This window comes from Alosa sapidissima, chromosome 22 (genome assembly GCF_018492685.1).
Source record: "Alosa sapidissima isolate fAloSap1 chromosome 22, fAloSap1.pri, whole genome shotgun sequence".
NCBI lineage: Eukaryota > Metazoa > Chordata > Actinopteri > Clupeiformes > Clupeidae > Alosa > Alosa sapidissima.
This window is the reverse complement of record NC_055978.1, coordinates 16,692,909-16,715,301: the sequence shown is the minus strand read 5'-3', so window position 1 is coordinate 16,715,301 and position 22,393 is coordinate 16,692,909. Positions and strand designations below refer to the sequence as shown.

General features: G+C 43.5%; 1 protein-coding gene across 2 annotated transcripts in view; it reads right to left on the bottom strand.

The window, feature by feature from the left end:
• lhfpl3 (LHFPL tetraspan subfamily member 3) overlaps positions 1-20,621 on the bottom strand; it is a 33,398-nt gene extending 12,777 nt beyond the window's left edge. For both annotated transcript variants that reach the window (XR_006026504.1, XM_042079211.1), the window contains exon 1: positions 19,631-20,621. Coding sequence is in view for 1 of the 2 variants with exons in the window: in XM_042079211.1 (XP_041935145.1) it covers positions 19,631-20,057 (427 nt within the window). In the remaining variant the exon portion in view is untranslated. The remainder of the gene's footprint in view (positions 1-19,630) is intronic.
• Between the last annotated feature and the right edge of the window lie 1,772 nt (positions 20,622-22,393).

Sequence of the window (22,393 nt, the reverse complement as noted above, 5' to 3'; positions counted from 1 at the left end):
CTTGACCTGAGACAACAGATGTCATGTTATCCTTCCCTCAGGGGTCAAAGAGGCATTTAAATCTCCGGCTGGCTCGTCCACTCATTCATTCTCTCTCTCTCTCTCTTGCTCTCTCTATCACTCTCTCCATTCCTCTCTCCTCCCAGGGTCTCAGCCATGCTCCGGCTGGAAGGGTGATTTATTCCGGGGCCTCTGTGATGTGACTGCTGATGTCCGCACGGCTCTGTGCCCAGGCCAACGGCATCCATTATTATGGATTGATCTGGCTGCTGACTGACCTGAAGGGCATGGCGTGTTCGTGTTCGCTCGCAGGAGGAACAGAGACATCCATAAGTAAGTGAGGGGAGGAGGAAGAGGCATTCATGCATGCGTGTCATGGACGCAAAGGATTGTGTCATTTTATGTATCATTTATGTATATGTGTGTGTGTGTGTGTGTATGTGTGTGTGTGTATGCCCACGTATGTGTTTCCATGTGTGTGTGTGTGTGTGTGTGTGTGTGTCCTCAGATGCAGATCAAGCTCAAATGGCAAACATGATGGATTTTTTTCCGCCTCAGAGAAACACCTCAGTCCCTAGGGGTTATGAGAGGGGGGCGAGGGACGAGGGGATCGAGGACCTTTACAGCATGACACTCCACTCCCTTTGATCCCCGACTGCCCTAACGAGCCGCACAGTTCCATCTCCACAGCCAAGAGGAGACGAGGAGAGCGCCTGTCCGCACAGGTGCCGGATCAAACGACACGGCCGATGTCCTCGCCTCTTTGATGTCTGGTGTTTTTCAAACAGGCAAAATCGAGTGGCAGGGGTTGGACTCTGGCGCTCCGCAAACGGGCAGGCGGGCGGGCAGGCGGTCAGGGCGACCAAGGACGTGTCACTCGCCCGGGCCGCAAGGTCCGTAGGGTCCAAGCCTGCTCAACCTGTCACTGAGTTCAACCTGATAAATGACAAGATGAAGAACCAAGATAGTATCTTTTGATCTCTCGCTCACTCTCTCACGCACACACACACAGACACACATACACTCCGCACACATACGCACACACATTCACACAGTCTGCCTTTCACACGCATACACACACACACACACACACACACACACACACACACACACACACACTCTCTATGCAATCCCCCTGCCTTCTTTAATAGGTCACCGTGCCCTTGTCTCTCTTCAGGAGAGAGGGAATAAATCAGCTGGCTGGTCCTCCCTGACAGTAACTCGGCCGATGCTGGAGATAAACACAAATGGGAAATCTATACTCTCCAGCAAGTGCCCGATACCTGCGCTTACAAACCTCTCCTGCACGACAATCTGAGGCCCCCCACTACCCCCGACACACACACACACACAGAATATCCCCCACACTCACTCTCTCACACCTCTCCCCATGCACACACACACACACCCTTCCTCCCACTCCCAAACCCTTCCTACCCTCTGTCTCCATGGCTGCCATTTTAGCTGCAAAAACTCTATTTTGTTCTGGTGCCTTAATCAAATCAAGCCCATTTGCAACAGCACGGCGAAGGCAGGTTATTCCTCTCGAATGCACAATGGCTGGCTGGCTGGCTGGGCTTCGGCTGTCAAATGAGCAAAGATAAGGCAGCCCATTTATTGCAGGGATTTTAAAAAAGATATATGGTTACTGCATGAAAGAGCAATTGTCAAATATACACTAGATTTCTCCCCTGAACCCACTAATCACAGTATGTAAACGTGGGAGCATTTGCGCTGTGTCTGATTCGTGTGTGTACCTTTGAGTGTGTGTGCTTGCCTGATCTGTGCAGTTGACTTTGACTTTGTGAGCATGAATGAGTGTTGTCACCTATGTGGTTGGACAAGGGATTTAGCATGAGGCTTTGTAAAGCGCCTTTAAACACTGTTTAGCGTTAAATTGTGTTATGTAAAGAAATTTAAAAAAAAACCTAATGAATGAAACAGTTTAGCATATGTACAGCGGTTGAGTTGTGCGTGTTTTGTGTGCATGTGTCTGTTATTTTCCACTTATGGCCGTGTGTACATACACTATGCATGTGGTTTATCAGGGCCAAACGAGGACAGCGCTCATGGGCAGTGATGCTCGTCTTCTCCTCACTTTCCCTCGACCTTGTCATCAAGATGAACAATGCCACTGATTGTTCGCCTCGAGTCTCCAGGCTCTAATTAGACACAATTCAACTTAGCCCTACTTTGTTTCGTAATTAAGAAGCTAACACAATGGGGGCTTCCATGTGACCAAAGTCCCTATACTGTAGGCTATCACTATATCTATGATGACAATCAGGAACGGAGAGCCCATGTAGGAGTGTCCAGCACAGAGGTTCACATTAGCCTGTCCTGCTACCAGAAAACTGGTACTTTCCAATTTGTTGGATTAAAAAAAAAGGTTCACCTGAATGTTTCTGTGCTGTTTTGAGGACAAGGCCGCTTTTTGCACTGAGAGTTTGTGTGAGTGTGTGTGTGTGTGTGTGTGTGTGTGTGTGTGTGTGTGTGTGTGTGTGTCTGTGTGAGTGAGACAGAGTAAGACAGCGTGTGTGTGTGTGTGCATGTGTGTGAGAGAGAGAGAGAGAGAGACAGAGAGAGGAAGAGTGAGAGTGTGTGTGCATTTGTATTTGTTTTTTAAGCTTGATGTACCGGTATTATCACTTTCCACTTAAGCCAGCTATCCCTCAGGGGATTCACAGCAAACAAGCTCAAAGGCTTTCGCGTCGGCACTGCTGCTCCTCTCTAATTTATTTACCATGCCCCCCAGCTGCACACATCGCCCCTGATACGTTAACTGCACAACAATAAAGGTGATTCCGTTGAAAATTGCCGTACATAATCATTTCAAGAAGAACCACTGCCCTCCCGGGGCTTTTGTCAATTAGCATTTTAACTCGCATTCAGGGACGTTCGTGAAGCCACACTTATCTCTCGAACCTCTATGCACTCGGATTCAAAGGCTTTGGAAACAATTCTGGGATAGCGGTTAGCGCAATGCGTATATCCTCAAAGCCAATGAACTACGGCCTCCTGAGATAAGAGGGGAGTTGAGCTTATATCACTGAATAATTTTACATTAGAAAGTGGAAAATGGAAAGTACACTTCTGAAATACCAAGCACAGGTGAGAGTTTGATTGGAAGGGATCAGGCGGGGCTGGGAAGGTCAAAAAGACACCGGGGTCTTGCACTCCTCTTCTTGAGATTAGGCCGAAGACGAGTAGGCCTAGACCCGTAATCCCTCATCTGCAATCAGCAGCAGCTCTCTCCCTGCTACCTTAATGACATTAACTTCAGAGAGCCAGGGCAATCAATCCCTAATGAGGCTGTCCCTGGCCGTCCTATTAACAACGCCTATCAGCAACTTTTCCAGCTAAATCAACCGCTGCATCTGATTCCCTAACAATGGTGGCCGCGCACTGAAAATAACATAAGTAAAACCCTTTGATTTAATCCATAGGAGTAGGTGACAAATCAGAGGCAAAGACAGGCCTCACTGCATTAAGTACTGGTCACTGATGGAGAAGGAGATTAAGGATGCCGCGTGTTAATGGTGCAGGGGTATTTTTAGTCACATGATGCAAATGGCTAATACCGTTTGTAAGAGCCAGCAGAGAGAGAGAGTCGCCTTGTAGTACGACAACAATGTGATCAATGTCCTCCTCACTAGTGACTCGTGTGTGGTGGGGGGCAGGGGTGTTTGCAAGGGGAATTTTGGGTGGGCACAGTTAGTGTGTGTGTGTGTGTGTGTGTGGGGGGGGGGGGTTACTAAGGATGTTTAACTAAGTCTCAATTGGCACGAGGCCACCTAGCTTCACTAAGCACAAAACTATTGTGTGTGTGTGTGTGTGGGGGGGGGGGGGGGGGGGGGGGTGCAGAGATGGGGGATATGGACAGAACATTACTCACTGGGAGAACAGATCTCACAGATCTTTAAGCACTTTGCAGACTGAGGGGATTTGTCACTAATCATTTGCATGGGGGCAAACAGTGCATCATTTATTGACGGTCCCCTAAGGGCTGGGAGAGGAAAGTGCCCGCACACTGGGAAAAAGCCCTTCAGCCTCTGAGCTCCATGCAGCGTCCCACCTTCAACACACTCCCCATTTATCGTGCCAAACCTACACACTTTAAAGCTCCCACAGATAGATGCATTTCTTGCTAACTGACAGTAGATCTAGTCACTGTAATAGTCCATCATCTTTCTTCAATGCATAGTGTGCATCTAAAATAACTTCAAGTCAGGGATCCCTGTCTTTGCTGACGAAGCCGAACTTCAAATGATGCTGAGATGATTTTCTCCACAAAACAGTTCAATACTTTTCGATAATTATTACAGAAAAAAAGCTGTATGCTGAAAAAGCAACAGCTCCTCATGCTACAATATTGCCACACAAACTCTATTCACTATTTTTCTTACCATCAACCTCATGTCAAGACATCTTCCAGATGCACCTTACACTTTACATTATCTAGCAGAGAAAAGGTCGACTGGCAAGGTCAGGAACACAATTTATTTCCAGAGTCCAAATACCCCTCTAATGTGCCTTCACTGACCCACAAACTGTTGATAAAAGGCTGAATTACTAAAATGATCCCGGGGCAGTTGTTACTTAATATATCAATGATCAGCATAATTTCCAAACTGCTGGAGGGGGGTGATATGGGCCGTGACAGTACAAGCAGTCCTAAGAGACTGAGGCGCCTTCGGGGACTGTCAGTATCTCTCTTTTTAAACCATTCCCCTGGGTCTGATGCTAAACTCGTAACCAGCCACAGCCAGCCTATTGTTTTACAGATTAGCATTTGACATTTGATCATAAGGGTATAATGCACGGGGGGGGGGGGGGGGGAGCCATATATAGAAAGAGTTTGGCCAACTCAAATCATGTTGGAGACCAACGTCAGATGATTTTACAATATGGGGCGAATATGCTATTGTTCTTTTTTAACCATTTATTATATTTTTGGGATCTGATGAATGTTGGTATCTAACATGGGTCCACCAACCACATGACCACCAATCGCATAACAGGATAGCTCAGACCATTCGATTGCCTAATTAGTCAAACTCTCTCTATATACAGCTCTGGTGGTGCGGTTTGTGTCCAATTGCATATGCAGGCTCAGTGCCCACAGGGACACAGGTTCAAGTCCAACTTGAGGTCATCTCCTCTGACCCATTCTCTCTACCTCTATTTCCTACTCAGTTCCTGTTTACCCTGTCTTATTATATCACAAAAAAGAAAAAGTTTAAGTTAAAGTTGACTGGTATTCAGCAGATGCTTTTATCCAAAGCGCAAAGGCAGATTCAGGAATCAAACCCGCGTCGACTGCTTGTCAGACGGTGACGGCTCCACCACAGTCGCACACCCTTCCCCATAGTGAAATGTAATGGATAAGTGTCTTTCCAGACTCAGTGACAACAAACAACACACAATACCTAACACAGTGCACATAGTGAAGCATGATGAATGTCATGCCAGTCAACTAAATAGAATGTGCCATTAGTGACCAGCCACACTATTCCATGTGGGTAATTCCGTGTCGATTTAGACAAAATCCAGGAAAATGGTTGCTGCACCGTCTCATATTGTGCTCAAAGTTTGTCTACATAATATTTAGGTCCCACAACTAAGACCTGTGCAATATTTGTGTTAAATTCCAATGTTTTCATACATTTATTGACCCTTGATTTTAGATACTTTTTACACTCTCAGAAATCTTGGAGGCCATGTTTGGGCATTAATGTCTTGAAAAGTATTATCCCTAGCCTGCCCAAACTTTGTAAGGTGGAAAACAGACATATTCTCAGTATGACTGGGACCGTTAAACGTTTGAACTGCATGCCCATTAGTTTTACCTAGATATGGAACAAAATGCAAAACTAGTGATATTGAGGGTCTTGTAAACTCATTTTTTAAATCCACATGGCACCAATCATTATTTTGTCTACAAATACAATGCTTTATTCATGTTGAGGTCTCTGAAATAAATGCACATGAAGATAAGGATTAAAGCAAGGTGTGATTGGATTTGTGAATGTGTAGCTCGATGGTGTTTTATGCCCCACAACGTCGTCTTCCAGGCAGCGCTGCCACCGCTGACTTAGACTTAAAGGCACCTACTCCTAAGACTAACCCCAACCGTAACCTTAACCCATGCCTAACCCTATAGTGCCTTCCAGGCAGCGCTGCCTTGAAGACAAGGTTGGGGGCATTAAAACACCAAGAAACTAATGTGCACAGGACTAAAGTCACATGATCATCATTAGATAGTGGGAATAGCTCAGTTTATAGTCATTTTGTGTATAAAGTGCCAATTATGTACCTTTATACATACATAAATACACTGACTTGGTTACATTGTATACCAGTACATTTCTATTCTTGTCCCTGACCTGAGCCAAAACAATGATTTTGACTCTATTTATTTATTTAAGGTACAACATTGGCACTTTGTACACTAAATGCCTATACACTGAGCTACTTTCACATAGATTTTCAATTGCCTACTAGTTACCCCACATATCATTTTAATCCTATAAAAAAATAAAAATAACCCCCCCCCCCTTGTTTAATCCTTAAAATCTTCAAGTCTATTATATGTAGAGAGCTCAAATATTGGTACAACATTAATAACATATAGTTTTTATATAGCCAAAATCACTTTTAAACCTGTTTGGCTGCCTATGAATAATACTTTTTATTATATTAATGCCCAAACATTGTTTCAGGCTGTAGAACTGAAGTAATTTTGTTTATTTCTCATTTTGTAAATCACTTAGGACAAAAGCAAATGTAAATGTATATAGGCATACAGATAAAATAGCCCCCCCACCCCCCCCGCCAGAGTCCTGCGTCTCTTCACAGCACACAACTTTTCATGGGCCTTGGACTAGGTTCACCACCCCTGCACCCCAGATGATTGCTTTTTGTGGGAGAGGGCCGACTGAGGGCCAACGCTGTCATGCAGCAAATTGCCCACACAATTAAGAGGCCTCAATTGTGCCTAGCTGGAAGGGGGAGAAACACGGTTGCTATTTGGGGGACTTTCACGTTAATCACCCTCATTTATTATCGCCATTTAAAACACTGCCTTTTCTCAACATCCATTAGACGGCATTAAACAACCGGTGTAGAGAAAGGAAAGAGAATGTGAAAATCCAGTTGTAGCTTTAGTCGCTATTGACAATCCCATAAAGCAGTGCTACTGCAAGGCCGCAAAGATTTCCCAAGTGTGCTGGGGTGATTGGTTTGTGGTGCAAAGAGTGCTATTATTCACCAGAACACTATTTATCCCAGCAAACCAAAATGACCGCCTATATCGCAATTAACTCTCATTTCCATCCCATTCGAAAAGAGGATATGTCATCTCAGATTCTCTGGATGCTGCCCTTTTTTTTAACTGCATCCAACTTTTAACAAACCCATGAGCCTCCCTCTCTCTCTCTCTCTCTCTCTCTGACTACATCTGCCTGTCTCACTTTCCCCATGGCTCTTAAACAAACTTCCATCACGGGCTGTCAGTCATCATTACGATCAAAAGGGCCTTGCCACTCCTCAATCTTGTGTGTCACTCACACTTTACTTCAAAGTGGCCCCACTGCTCCTCAATCAATGCTGCCAATCAAACTAAGCATGCAAACACCTCTTGAGTACACATTCAAATGGCATCCATTAATATACATATTATACAACAAGAAGTAAAGAATAACTATTAAGATGCTGAAAACTGTTGCATGCAAAAATGTGTTTTCCAATTTTAGGAGCGCTGTTAGCAGGTCTGGGGGAGCTCTGTGTGTCTGTTTGGTGAAGGTGTGACATTGGATAAAGAAGCTGTCAGCTCTTCAAAGCAGTTTTATTTATTTTTTTCCACCAAAAGTAGTCACAAAATTCCTCCTGCTCTGACGTCTTAACACCTCAGGACATGTGAGTGTCTGTGTGTGTGTGTGTGTTGTTGTTGTTTGCACATGTGAATTTGTGTCCCATACTCTCTATTTATTCAGAGGCTGACAGCTCTTTAAAATGACATACCAATCAGCAAAGGATTTGCTTGTCTTGGTCAGAAGAACATCGCTCACATCTGTTGGGCTTTATGCAGAGAGCCCTTCTCTGTGAACTCGTGATGAGCAGAGAAAATGTATCCCTGTAGTCTTATTTGCTTTTTATGGCGTGTATCTGTGCGACACATGCAAGGTAATATTCATTCTCCACTAGAGGTGTTCACCGCCACAAAGGTAAGGGAAAGCAACACACACACACACACACACACACACACACACCAGAGGCGATTGCTCTAAGACTACGGGGGAAGCTCAGCCTCCTCTAAAATATCACAGAAAATCGCATCAAATAACACTATTACATTAGCTTCTAGCCTACTATTCCAACTAGAACATGCTGAAAACATGTTCATCTTCATGGCCAGTTTGTTCAGCAATAAGGTTTTGTCGGTCATTTGATTTCGCACCCGTAATAACGACGGAGTATTAGGGCCAGACATGAAGAAAAAAAAATATTTTTTGCCATGGCGAGATTAAACTCGACATGTTGACATTAAACTCGACATTTCGAGAATAAAGTTGAAATATCATGTCGACTTTAATCTCGACGTGTTGACATTAAACTCAACATTTTGAGTTAGTTTGGAGAGAGAACGACCGCTCGGGACGATTGAAAGGGAGAACGAATGAAACATTGCAGTTTTCTTCGAGTGCAACAATGATTAGACATAGGCCTACATCATGTGGACAAAACATAGAACATATTAACCTCTGTTGCTCAGCCAAATACTTTCCTGTTATCACGGAGTTACAGGCGATAAATGCGTTGGTCAAAAGTAAACGTCATAGCGGTTTATTTATTTATTGTAGGCCTATTATTAAAGAGTGTTTTTCATCTAAAGGTTCAACTTCATAACCTGGCAATAGCCAGATGAATTTCGCTCCGCCTAGCTCCACTCATCCATCTGGAACCGATCCATTGAAGTGTTGCTTCAGAAGGCTGGGCCTAATCAAAAAATGCTTGCATATGATTGAATAAGCCACTTGTCCGTCATCTATTGACGTGCTACTTCAACCACTCACATCGAAGCCAACCCGTGACGCTAATAACAGACTCACAGTCGCTTCTACGCTATGTCACATCTATGAAACTCCCGCCCTGCGTCCTGATTGGCTAAACCATAAAGTTGGTTGGAGAAATCACTCTCAATGGAAGAGGTCCCAGATGGATGTGAGTGAAGCTAGGCGGAGCTAAGCGGAACGACATTCATCTGGCTAGGGTCAGGTTATCAACTTCATGCTTATGCACTAGACTAGGTAGGCTATACTAAGTGCTCCCCAATCCCAGACTTTCACATTGCATGTTTGTTTGCAATCGATGCAAAACGCATCTATTCAGCCTATTCAGCCTATTGCTGAATGTCTATGGAAGGACGAATGAAGCTGTCCTCTCGACCAGGCAACCCCATGTAGGCCTATAAGTAAATGCACACATATTCCCTCACGGGATCAAAAGAGTATAGGCCTATATACATATCTGTGTTTATAGCCTCCTATGTGTATTGCAGGTGAGACATGGAAAAGCAGTTTTAGAAAAATGAGTTTTGCATGTTAACTATGGAGAGTGACGGCCTGGTCATGAAGGGCAGTTATAGATGTGCGGTGGCCTTACCCACGTAAAACAGAGTGAAATAACATTTTGTAGCCTACTATATAAACATTATATCATTGGAAACATGTATTATTCTAGCTATATAATAGGCCTACTGCATGGTATAACCGCTAGATACAGCACTTCACGATGACGGCAATGAGAAGACGCAATCTATCTGAATACCTGCAATCTAGCAATCTATCTGAAATAACACATATTTGAAGTAGGCCTATTATTCATGTCACATATTGTGTGTTAGTGTAGGCTACATAGCTTAAACTGTAGGCTATGTTTAAACTTTATTTCGAGTTTAATGTCCGCATGTCGACTTTAAAGTCGACACATCGAGATTAAAGAAGATATCAACTTTCTCGAAATGTCGAGTTTAATGTCGACATGGCGACTTTAAAGTCGACATGACATTTCAACTTTATTCTCGAAATGTCGAGTTTAATGTCGACATGTTGACTTTAAAGTCAACATGTCGAGTTTAATCTCGCCATGGCAAAAATATTTGTTGTCTTAATGTGTGGCCCTAATACTCCGTCGTACGTAATACATTGCTGTGACGACACGATCCATCAAAAAACCATGCAAAAAAACCATAGACGCTCGGCTTCACTGGACTTTCAATGGCACTTACAGAGTGGGCTGATCTCAGTGCAGAAAAGCTAGACGTTTATTGGAGAAGCGCCACAAAATCGTCATTTCCAGGGAAGCCCCGCGTCCCTGGGAGTGAATAGGCTTGTTCGACTTGGACTGAGTCTGACTTGGTCTGGCTTTCTACATAAACGTGATCTTCAGAGGCTAGCCGGGAGGAGCTACAACCATAGAGGCTACAACAGAGGGCAGCTCATCCCGGACAGACAGGCTACAGTCTGCCTGACGTGACTCGCGGGAGATATCGCGGAATGTTGTTTGCAATAAACACAGCAGAACTTTCATTCTTACTCATTAAAATGAGCATGATGACTGACGAAATAAATTCTTATGATGTAGTTTAAATAAACCACTGTTATTATACAGTTAACAGGCCTGCATTGTAGCACATAAATTCAATATCAAGTGTTTCCCCAATATATGTGTCTATCTATTTAGCCAACAGCAGAAAATAACAGAATATCCAAACGTTTTCAGTAGGCTAGCCTACCATCAGGGCTTAAATTTCACTGCGGGATTGCGGGTATTGCGCATAATTTGTTCAAGTCCCGCAACTCTAGCCATCATAATGCGAGAAATTCCCGCATACACTTTTACAGCCTGTCTGATGACGTTAATATAGCCTAATCATTAAGTGGCGTGAATGCGGTGCTATTGACCGGACTGATCAACTACCGAGTTGAATTGAACATAGCCTCATGCAGACGCACACACACACGGAGAGAGAGAGAGAGAGAGAGAGAGAGAACCACTTTGCGCTTACGCAAATAGGCTACGCTACCATGGCAAACTTTTACATCTGGAAAGAGCTCCTTGGTAACTATCCTGCTAGCTCAGGTCACGTCAACACTTGATCCCAGAAAGATTGTCTTCGACATGTCAACATTTATTGTATCTAATGACATAGAAAACATAATGATTTGCATACACATACCGCACTATGCACAACTTTTATTCACTAGCGACTACAGCCTAAAACCGTCAGGTTGAAGGGGGGCTAATTACTCCATAGAATTACTCTCAGGTATTTTCTTAAAGTGACAGGCACTCAATTACACCTACTCATCACCAATGTGCACTCAATTGGACCTACACACCACATTAAAGATATGCCTAAGTGTTATAGGTTAAACGTCAATATGAGGCATTCAAATTACTAAATATGTTTAGCTAGTAGTAATTACTAGTGAAATGCTATACTTTAAAAAATGCATTATTAAATAAATACACTCTATATGAATTCAAAAATATATGATAGAAACATATCACATAAGCTATCATTTTCAGTGTGTGTTTGTGTGTGTGGAGAGAGTCAAGCAGAATCTAGGATGTCCACTGTTGTGAATGATCCCACTACAGTATATATTACTGATGACGTCAGGGTGGTGGGGGCCCCAAAATCAAACACTTTTTTTAAAAAAGTATCGAAGTATTGAAATCGCAATTCTTGACTTGGTATCAGAATCGACCCCCCTCCCCCCCAAATTGTGTAAATCCCCCCTACATGAATAACCTAAGGGGGGAATTCCCCCCCATTTTGAAAAATGAATTTTAAGCCCTGTACCATTGTTGCAGAAATCACGTATAAGAAGGTATCCCTTCGATTTCTGTTTATTTTCGCATATTCCAACATAAGGAAGCAGCATGAGACTCCCGTCATAATCGTCATGAGGACATTCCTCCCAAATGGCCCTATCACGTCTTTGAACTGACGTCATGAGGGCGTGTTTTAGCTCGTGCAGCTCGTGGAAGGCAACTGCAAGATCTGTCTGCAGGCTAAGACTCCCGCGATATTTTAAGGTCATGTGACATGGTGTCACGGTGGTAAGTCCCTCTCCGGCTGACAGAAGTCGGACAGAATTTCTAACCAGCAAGCATTGCGTCCATCCCAGTATGCATTGTGTTCAACCCAGCATGCATCACATCAAGTCAGATCTGCACACATAAGGCGTGTTCGACTTGAGGCAGATCTGTGCAGATCTGACTTGATGTGATGCATGCTGGGTTGAACACAATGCATACTGGGATGGACGCAATGCATACTGGTTAGAAATTCTGTCCGACTTCTGTCAGCCGGGGAGGGACTTACCACCAGAGAAGGTCTAATAAGGGGAGAACCTTCACTCTCGGAACGCTTCCGGTGTGGTACTGCATCTAGGGGCGCTCGCGGGCTAGTCCAGAATGAATGGAGGTCTATGGAGCTGTACCCCTCAAAATCCACTTTTCTCGGGATATTATTTTTTTTCAAGTAATTTGAATATTGTATTCGAAAGGGGAGGCAAAGACAATACACTTGGTTGAGTATTATATTTTTTAAAGTCACTTAATTGTTCTAAAAAGCCTTTCAAACGTGTCAATGACGTCATTCATTAGCATGATCATAGCATAGCAAAGCATCAATGCTAGCGTGTTAGAAAAGAAAACGAAAGGACATTACTCCCGGATTATTTCACTTTTGATTGATAATCCATATCCATTTTGCGAAAAATAAAATAAAATCTGAGGGTTTCAGTTGTTAAATAGGTGAAAACAATAAATGTAGCCATGTAGCTCCATAGGACCCCATGTATTTTGGACTCGCCCGCGATCGCCATCTAGGTGAACTCTGGTGAACTGCAGCCAAGTTCGGTTTGTATGGGATTAATAGAGAGTGGGGAGGCTCTCCGTAGACGGGCTCTGATTACTCTGAGTGGAGTGGATGACCGATCCAAGATGGCGGCTCCACGTCTCGTCAGCGCTAGTAGGGAGTAGCGGTCGATGCAGCGTCTATAGACCCTTTCATCAAAAACAAAAACAATGCTTGAACGTTCTATTTGGGCCCCAATCTACTTCCTCTACATTAAGATAACATATGGAATGTTAAAAAGGAAGTCTTGTGGGGCCAACTATGATGCTGATAATGGAACTCTCTTGAAAGGGTCCATAGTATATTATGTCTATGTCTGCACAGATCTGCCTCAAGTCGAACACGCCTAATGGGACAGTGGAATGGCCTGGACGCCGAGCTTCTGTATGATGATTGGAGGAACCGTCATAGAGGCTGGACTCTTTTTGATTGACAGCATATGTCGCGATCTGACAGGAAGTGGTTCAAGTTCAAGGGATGCGTTAACGTTAGTGTTGACAGGTGAAGTCGAGAGGCAAGTTGCAGCTCAAATTCTCATAATTTGGGAGTAATACAGTCGGTTTCTATTTGTCTTTGTAAATAGCATAGGCCTACTGTAAATAAAACCGTAATGTGGAGTTACAGAGTTTGTGACTTGCTTTTGTTTCAGTTGTGTATTTAGGCTAAGTTAGGTAGCGCACTATATAACGGTGTAGGCTACATGATGCCATGCCAACTCTGGGTTTTGGGATAATTTTTGCCCTCAAAGAACAACATAGCACCTTAATAATATTAATTTAATAATTGACCAGTTTTATCAGAGCTTCCCCTGTTCCAAAGAGCAGCAATCGCCACTGACACACACACACACACACACACACACACACACACACAAGGCCCATGCAAGACATTTTCGGTCTCCAATATAATCTCCCTACCGCAAATAATAATAATGTTGGTGATTATGTTCCAATGGGGGCACTTCGACAGTGCAGATCTCTTTGAATCATTCTAGCTCCCCCTTTCCTTATAGCACCCCTGTGATTCATACAAACACACACACCTACACACAACGTTCCAAGTAGGAAACACATAGGTAGAAATATAAACCTATACCTGAGCAGTGAGTGAGCTGCATTGCAATAAGATGTAATAATTTGTGATTATATTTTGAATATGCTTTATTTTCTTCTTTTTCACTGATGGTGGCTTCTTCTGATTATTATATGTACTGCAACACTGTGCAAAGTAAAACCTGAGCACTCTCTCATGACCCTCCCCTCTCTTCCCTATTTTCCCTTTTTTTTCTTGCTTCATCTCAGCAACAGCCTTTATGATGTAGCGCCGCCGTGCTGACCGCTGTTTTGCTTTCCAAATGGTGCCTGTAAACCAGCCAGCGCGGCGTCCCCCTTCCGAAGGTTAGCCGCTCCATTAGTGCTCGGCTAGCCAAGGTGCCGGTGGCAGTGTCTGATAGCTGAACTGAATGGGGGAGAGTGGCGCGGGGGCGAGAGAAATGACTAAGTGAGCGCGAGAGGGGGGGGGGGGGAGACAGAGAGAGAGAGAGAGAGAAAGAAGAGGCCGATGATTGGGCGTCCTTTAGCTCATTTTTTTTCTCAGTGTGTCTGGAGAGACTCGACACGCTCTGGTGTACCCTCAGAGAAAACCAGATGAAAAACAGAGAGAGAGATGGAGAGAAAGAGACAGAGGGGGAAACAGAAAGAAAGGATGGATGGATGGACGAAGCAGGTGTTCACTCACAATTTCTCTTCTTTCCTCTTAATCTTAAACCTAACCACAATATTTAAAAGTGAATATGAGGCTGTCTTTCATGGAGTTGTTGTGTATGTGAGTAAAAGTAGATGAAGATTGTGTAAGCAAGGTTATCATTCGTACACTGCAAAAAATGAATTCTAAGCAAGTGTTATTGATCTTATATTAAGATTAAAAAATCTATTTGGTATTGTTTTTAGTATGAAAAGACTTACCTAGCGCCCTCTCAAAAGATCATTTTGACTTAATTTAAGAAGACTTTAACTTATTTTAAGGAGTCTTATCAAGAGAAATTTGTTCAACGTATTGGCAGACAAATTTGCTTGTTTTTAGGACAAATTTGCTTAACGCACTGGCAGACAAAATTTGCTTGTTTTCAAGATGAGATGTCTTAAAATAAGTCAAATTTTTTTTTTATTAAGTCAAATGATTTCACAAGAAAGCGCTAGGTAAGTCTCTGTATACTGAAAACAATACCAACTAGTTTTTTTTTTATCTTGATATAAGATTAAAAACACTTGGTTAGATTTTGTTAGATAAGCAGTTTTTGCAGTGTACAGACCAGACTATGCTGCCAAAATGAAGACAAAGCCTCTTTTCAGTGTGGAACACAGACAAAATAATTAGCAGGGAGGGATATGCTTCTCCTTGAGGGTTTCCTGATGTAGCCATAAATTGACATTGTGGTAATTTTGGTGCCCGGGAGTCAGAGAAACAATTTATTCTTCTGCACCTATATGACTGTCTATCTGAGTGTAAAACAATCAACCGAATATATTCTACAAACACTCTATCATACCGTTGTAAACAGCAGCTTGGCCTGTCTTTGAAATTAATGTTGACCAGTGAAAGCTCTGTTCTCTAATTGTGCTGCTCTTGTACTGTATTACTTAAGCTTTGGGGGATTTTCAAGATTTTAAAAAATGGATCAATAAGCTAGCAGCAATAAAATGGGGCCTTTTTATTGTTACCTGCTGATGCTAGGCCATTCTATGCTCCACTAGATTACTGATGGTCTGTGTGGCCCACTTAACCTACACAGGAAGCTCTGTGCTCAGACCGACCAGAAAACAGATCGTTAAATACCTCCATTAGATACTTAATGCTTGGCCCAATCCTCCTGTTTACCCGAACAGTTGAAGTCTGCGGGAATACAAGCCCCTGTGGCTTACAAAAGTAGACAATGCTGATTCACTTTTGTGTCTGTCTTTGCTACTCTCACACACACACACACACACACACACACACACACACACACACACACACACTCATTCATAGAGACGTGCTAATCATGATGCTCATAGTCACTCCAGCCTGTATCTCAGCTGCCTCTTCCTCCCTTTCACTTACACACACACACACACACACATAGAGAGACTGTGTGCTAGACATGGTGCTTGTAGTCCACCCAGGCTGGCCAAGCATCACCCTTCTCCTCAACATCAGCCTGGGGCCCCGAGCAGCCAAAGTGGCATATCAGTGGCCGTGTCGCCTCCTGCCATGAAGACAACACACCCTGTGGTGTTCGCCTTCACAGCGCCCGCTGCTCCCCGAGCCAACTCGACCCGCTGATCTCACCGGTGGCACCGCAGCTCATTTAGGCCACTGGCCGGGCATGTGTGTGTGTGCTGTTTGGAGGTTAATTAGAGAAATGTACAAGGAGCAGGAGACGGAGGCCAGGCCGGGGGACTGTGACAGAGTAAGAGTGAGTGTATGTGTGTGTGGAGACGGGGCGGGGGGGATTAAACAAATGATCTAGTTTACAGCGTTCTGCTTGGCAGAGCACAAGGGTTGAGCCTTACCTCTGAGACGACCCGCGCCACTGGATGTCTTAAATTAGCAGTGACGCAGCAGTGGTGCCTGAGTCTGGGCTTTGAGACGGGCTTGAGCATGGGATACAGCTGGAGTTGACACGAGAGGTGTTTTGTGTACTGCCGACATGTGTTACTTACAGTAGTGTGTCATTGGCTTTCAAGTGTTGGTGTGTGTATGTTTGTGTATCTGGAGAGAAGAAAAAAGGAAAAGCTTCGAGATCTCTGAGAGCTACCATAATTCACCCGCGTGTCCCTATCTTTGTCCTCATCAAATAATTAGGGCACTTAGAAAAACATCTGTGACTGAGAGAGAGAGAGATAGAGAGAGTGAGAGAGAAAGAGAGAGAGACAAGATGATGAGGACCTTGGTGATAAGTCTGAGTGCTATCACATCAGTGTAACTGCAAGTGAAAGGACCTGTCAACCAGCATACAGCCGCGACACGCGACTGGCTGATTCAATGCTGATGGGGGCATATGTTTCAGATTTGCTTCGAGACAAACATTTCGACAGAAAGAGACATTTTAGATGTGCCACACTCCTCAAAGCTTCCTGATGTCCTCTTTCTTAAAAAAGACTTTGGCCAACAGTGCAATGGGTGAGTTTTGAATGGATAACACATTTTTTTCTGTGATACCTCCACTGAATGGAACTATCACATAGGATGTGATGGAATTTCAGGTTGAATAAATTTCATTCTGTCCTCGTGGGAGATCGCATTCAATACTCAAGAGGCCATGAACAACAAAGTGGACTTGAGGCAACAACCCTCTTAAACCCAAATCTTCTGAAAAGAGAGAAAAAGTTGTTTACTCCTTTCTCACTGGTCAGAAATATTGGGAATAGCTTGTATAACTCCTCATGAATATCTCCTTATGATTGGTTAACCAACGTCAAAGTACCCTCTTATCAGAGTTGAACACGTTCCTCTTTTCTTAGAATCCTCCAACAATCTCATGACCAACCAGATTCATTAACAAAAAAAGATGACAAGAAAACAGGTCAAATGTTTCAGGATGTTTGACAGGAGGATCACCATAACCTAAGAGTACCTTTCCATCTGTTTTTTCTGCTGTGTCCTTACTCCCATGCCATGCAGCTTTGTCCTTTATACCCCTGTACTCAATGATATGATAAAGCCTGAACTGAACCATAACTGAAGTTACACCACACAGTAGTCAGAACACAACATAGGGCAGCTGTTTCACTCTCAAAAAAGATTTTCTTTTCACAGACAAAAAAAAAAATCCCCACAAGTGAATGGCAATGTACCTAACCAGACTGGTATCCAGGAAAGAAGGTTGTTCACAACTCTCCATAGCAAATGTTTTTTTCATGCATGTCTATTACCATCACTGAGGCAAGTGTAGGCCTAAATGAAAGGTGCAATAATTCGGAAGAGAAAAAAGACACACAGATAGAGATGACCAGAGTGCACGCAACCCAAAGACTGGAACACGAGGGAAGGGAACGGGAGAGAACACAGTCTCTTGTCATCGCCCGAAGCAAAAGCTCTGTTATGTTCTTTGGATCAATAAAGAGAGAAGCTGTGCAGGGCATTCACAGAGCAGTGGCTCCAGTGCTCCCAAGACTATCACTGGCGCTCAGTCAGTTATTCATAAAGCGTCCCCAAACAGGGCATCGAGAGCAGTCTTAGACGTGTTCAAGTTTAATATTAAGTCAAATAGTTTTGTAATATGGAGATATGCCCTATATTCCATTTAATACAGTTTACTCTGAGAAATGTGCTCCACATGACCCATCCCTTTGTGTGATACGTGAAAAAAAAACTTCCAGATACAGAAACACAGAGTAAGCGATTCAGCAAAGAACACTAAAGAAAACAAATTATTTTGTTTGATTTTACTGTGTTGCAAAATGGTCATTTGCCTCACTATAATGCCTAATTCCTCCAATATATATTAGTGTGTAGTTGCATCAGCAAGTATACTGTCTTGGGCTTTACAGTAATCTTGAACTAGGTTTTTTCATTTTCAGAGTGTTCGAATCAACCCCTCAGACTTGAATGAGAATTCAAGTCAGAATGAGACACACTAGAGGAAGGTTGACAAAGTACCCAAACACTTGAGAAATGACTGCATGCTGGTGTCACGTCACCTGAGAAATCTGAATGAACGGCGATGCAATGTGTGTCACCCTTGACAAAGAAGGATGTTGTGGGCGGAGGGGTGTCAACACCAGCAGAAAATAAACAAGTTGATGCGGCCGATACATGAAAGCTTCCATCCGGAAAAACACAGCGGAGGAGCAAAACAGCCTCCCTGTGCTCATTAGACAGGATTTATGCTTTAATTCAGCCCAAAGTAAATGGCATGGCGGTGTGCTGGATTTTCTTCAGATTATCTCTGCGGTGGTGTTTACTTCTTAAGCCTCAATCTGCAAGATGGTGCAAACAACTTATTGAAAAACCACTGTTTTAGGCAGGCTTTAATGAGAAATGTGTGAAGTGCAATGTATCTCACTCTCTTGTGAATGGCAATAAAGAAAAGGAGTGAATGTGGGTGTGTGCTTATTAATGTTCAACCAAACAAGTTCATTAAACCTGTTTATTACTGTCATGAGATGAAGAAGCATCAAAATGTGTCATCTCATATATTCAAAGGGTGGTTTAAATTATATTTTAGGGAAACATTTTAAGATTATAAAACAACTGCCAAACATTTAACCTCGCACCATAATCATATTTTTAGGCTATAATACATTTGTATTATTTAGACTCTATTATTTAGACTAACTTAACGAGAGACTTAATGTGTGGCATATCATCCATTGCACATGATGTGAGAGCAAGACGGCACCTGGAACAATTTCTTCTTGTAAAGACGTCTTCAAGCGTTGCTGTCATGAATATTATGTTTTCATGGAAGAATCTGTTTGCATAGCTGGAACTCAATTTAATGGGCATAAAGTTTACTTTCATTTCCACGCACTAGACTACACATATTCATAAAGAGGATATCTCCTTGTAGGCTACTGCGTTTTATTGGTGGGGGATTGCTTACAAACGGTCACAGATCATGATGTAACTCTATTGGATTAACGGAAATCTTCCACTCCCCGACCTTGTTTTGAGGTGTTAGAACTAACTCTATATCAACAGATGCCAAACACTCACCTGCAGCAAGTTGTATCCAGCCGCAGATCTTGTAGACTGTGGCAGTGCTGCAGAAGAAGAACAATGCGAAGCAGCCGATGCAGGAGAGGACGAGGACCATGGACATCCCGATGAAGAAGGATGCAGCCTTGAAAGCACCAGAGGGGATGGTGCTGAAATCGGTGAAGCTGCCCTTGCACGTGAGGTCTCGGGACAGCCCGTTACCTATGCAGTAGTGGAAGAGGCCGAAGTAGCCGCCCTGCGGGGTGTCCACGCCATCCCCGATCCAGTAGGGCTGAATAAAACACACTACATTGACAATAGCAAACAGTATGGTGAAAATTGCCCAAAGCACGCCAATAGCGCGCGAGTTCCGAACGTAGTTAGTCTGATAGATCTTGGCCGCCTCCGAAGCTGGGAGCATCGCTGCCGGAGTCCCAGGGACCATGGTTTGGTTTTGATAAGGTATTTTGGCAGCTGTGTAGGAGACCCAGAGATAGATGAGTGCCCACCACTGAAGTGATAACCGGTCAACGAGAAAAGCGTCAGTTCTATTCTGCTGTCATATTATAGGAGAATCTGTAGACATTTCCCTCTACCGATTTCACTCGAATACGCGCGTCAACTCAAGAACACTGTTACACCATCTGCCCTGAAATTAGTCCAAATCCGGGTGACGCGGACGATGTTGAAATCTCAGCACTTTACACGAACACAATCTAATAGCCACTGTTAGAGACTAGTATTTCATAATGTCCCACGGAATCCACGATTGCCTAACGCAGTCCGTTACTGCTGCTATCTCATATAGATAAACAGATCTATGTTTCTGAGTGACCAAACATTGGATATTCCACAAAGACACTACAGGTAAAAGAGCTCCCGTGGCTGTCGGAGGCGCAGAGATTCAAAATGAGCCTGATGAATAAAAATGAATGGTGCCAAGAGCGTTAGATCGACACCGTCGTTACCACAGGATGTGCACACTTGAGAATGACGGTAGTCCATTGGAGTGCAGCAGCCTACGGTAAGCTAAATGGGATTGTTGAGTGCTGACGGCAGCATACGTCGTTCGCATCATGTCCCACGCATTCTTACGAGTAAATCGCGTGTAGGTAGGTAAGGCAGGCATGGATGTATTTGCTATGGACGGAACTTTGGGGGTTGCATAGGCTATGTAGGGCCTTAAAACCAAATTATATGAAGCGTTATTTTAAAGGTTGCCTGTGGAATTATGTAGGATTCGATCGTCTTGAAAACATGCGCATGTGCGTGTTTCCATCTACTGTGCTATGCGAGTTAAAAATGGACACTCTAATCTAGAGAGTTCTGTGGGATCAAAACCTAAGGTCGTCAGGGCAACATTTACGGAAACACACAGGAAAAAATGCAAATATATGTGGATAAATTGCTTCTGTTAATTGTGCTTGATTTGTAGCAAATTCAATTTCTATGTGCATTAGGAGATTGAATGTGCATTTCAGTGTTTCCAGTCAGGATTTGCAATGACTCCTGAAACTGAAAGTTTGAACAATGGTTATCTGTAACCGTGGTTCTATGAGTTTCAGATGAGCACCAGAGGAGCTACATTAAGGGTGCATTCAAGGCACTTCGGAATGACAAGGACCGCCCCCGTGACTACTTTGTTTTTCCCACAGCAAGTGTTCATGTGCTTTGCCTTCGGAGTGTATGACAAACATGGATGCCACAACAAAGGTTAAAACATACACTCACTAATCCTAAATAAACAACTGTATTTGCTTAAAATATAGTGTAAGACGCTTGTGAAAGAAAGATATGCAGCTTTCAAGTGACAAAAACGGCAGATTCCTAAGTTCACATTAAAACTGTTGGACATGAAAGGCCACAAACGAACTACAACGTGACGACAAAAGTGATGACGAGCCCCTAACTGGGCAACCCTAACTGGGTTAATTACGTTAGCAAAATCTAGCCCCAGTTTCCGACTTCTGACTCACACATTACGTGACGTGAATTACGTGGAATGATGATGTTTTGCCTCGTAAAAAGGTTTTTCCGAAGCCCATGAACGCTAGGTAAGCACCTGGATATCCATTACGTGTACATCCAGGTGCAGTAACCTGTTAGCCTAGAAATCTAGACGCACCCTAGCGGCTGCAAATTAATTTGCTCAGCCTGTACGTCTAGTATCAAACCATAGGGATTTCTATTGGCTGACGCCGTGGACGTCATCCAATCACAGCACTCTATTTTGTTAGAGAGTCTTAAGGCGGGATAACGACAGTCCTGCGACGGTGAACAACAAGGAAGGTGGCTATGGCGAACGAAGAGCGGTTGTTTGAATCAGCGTTGGGCTTGGGGAGTTGGACTTGTGCTTTTCTTTGAAAGTTGAGCAACACAATGCACTTAAGTCATTCCTTTCGAAGAAGGATGTATTTGCCGTTTTGCCGACCGGATACGGATATGGTCGTAGTGCTGGCCTATTGCATGCCTAGGCAGTTTGAAAGACAATTCTCTGCCCGCCCCTTGGATTAAGCGAGGTGAATGGTTCGATTCCAGACTATACACTTCAATGATATAGGATGGCCCGCCAGGCTAGTAACCTGTGACATATGCCCTTTGCTCCCGGCACAAAAAGCATTTCAACCCAGGAGGTGACCTTTTGCCATGGGTAAACAGGTTAAGGTGTGTGTACTGTCAGCGCTGGTAGTCTTCTTACCCAAGACTAGTTGGAGCAGTGAATTTTCGCCCTACAAAAGACTGCGACTAGCTGCAATTATTGCAAATATTTTCTGTTTCATG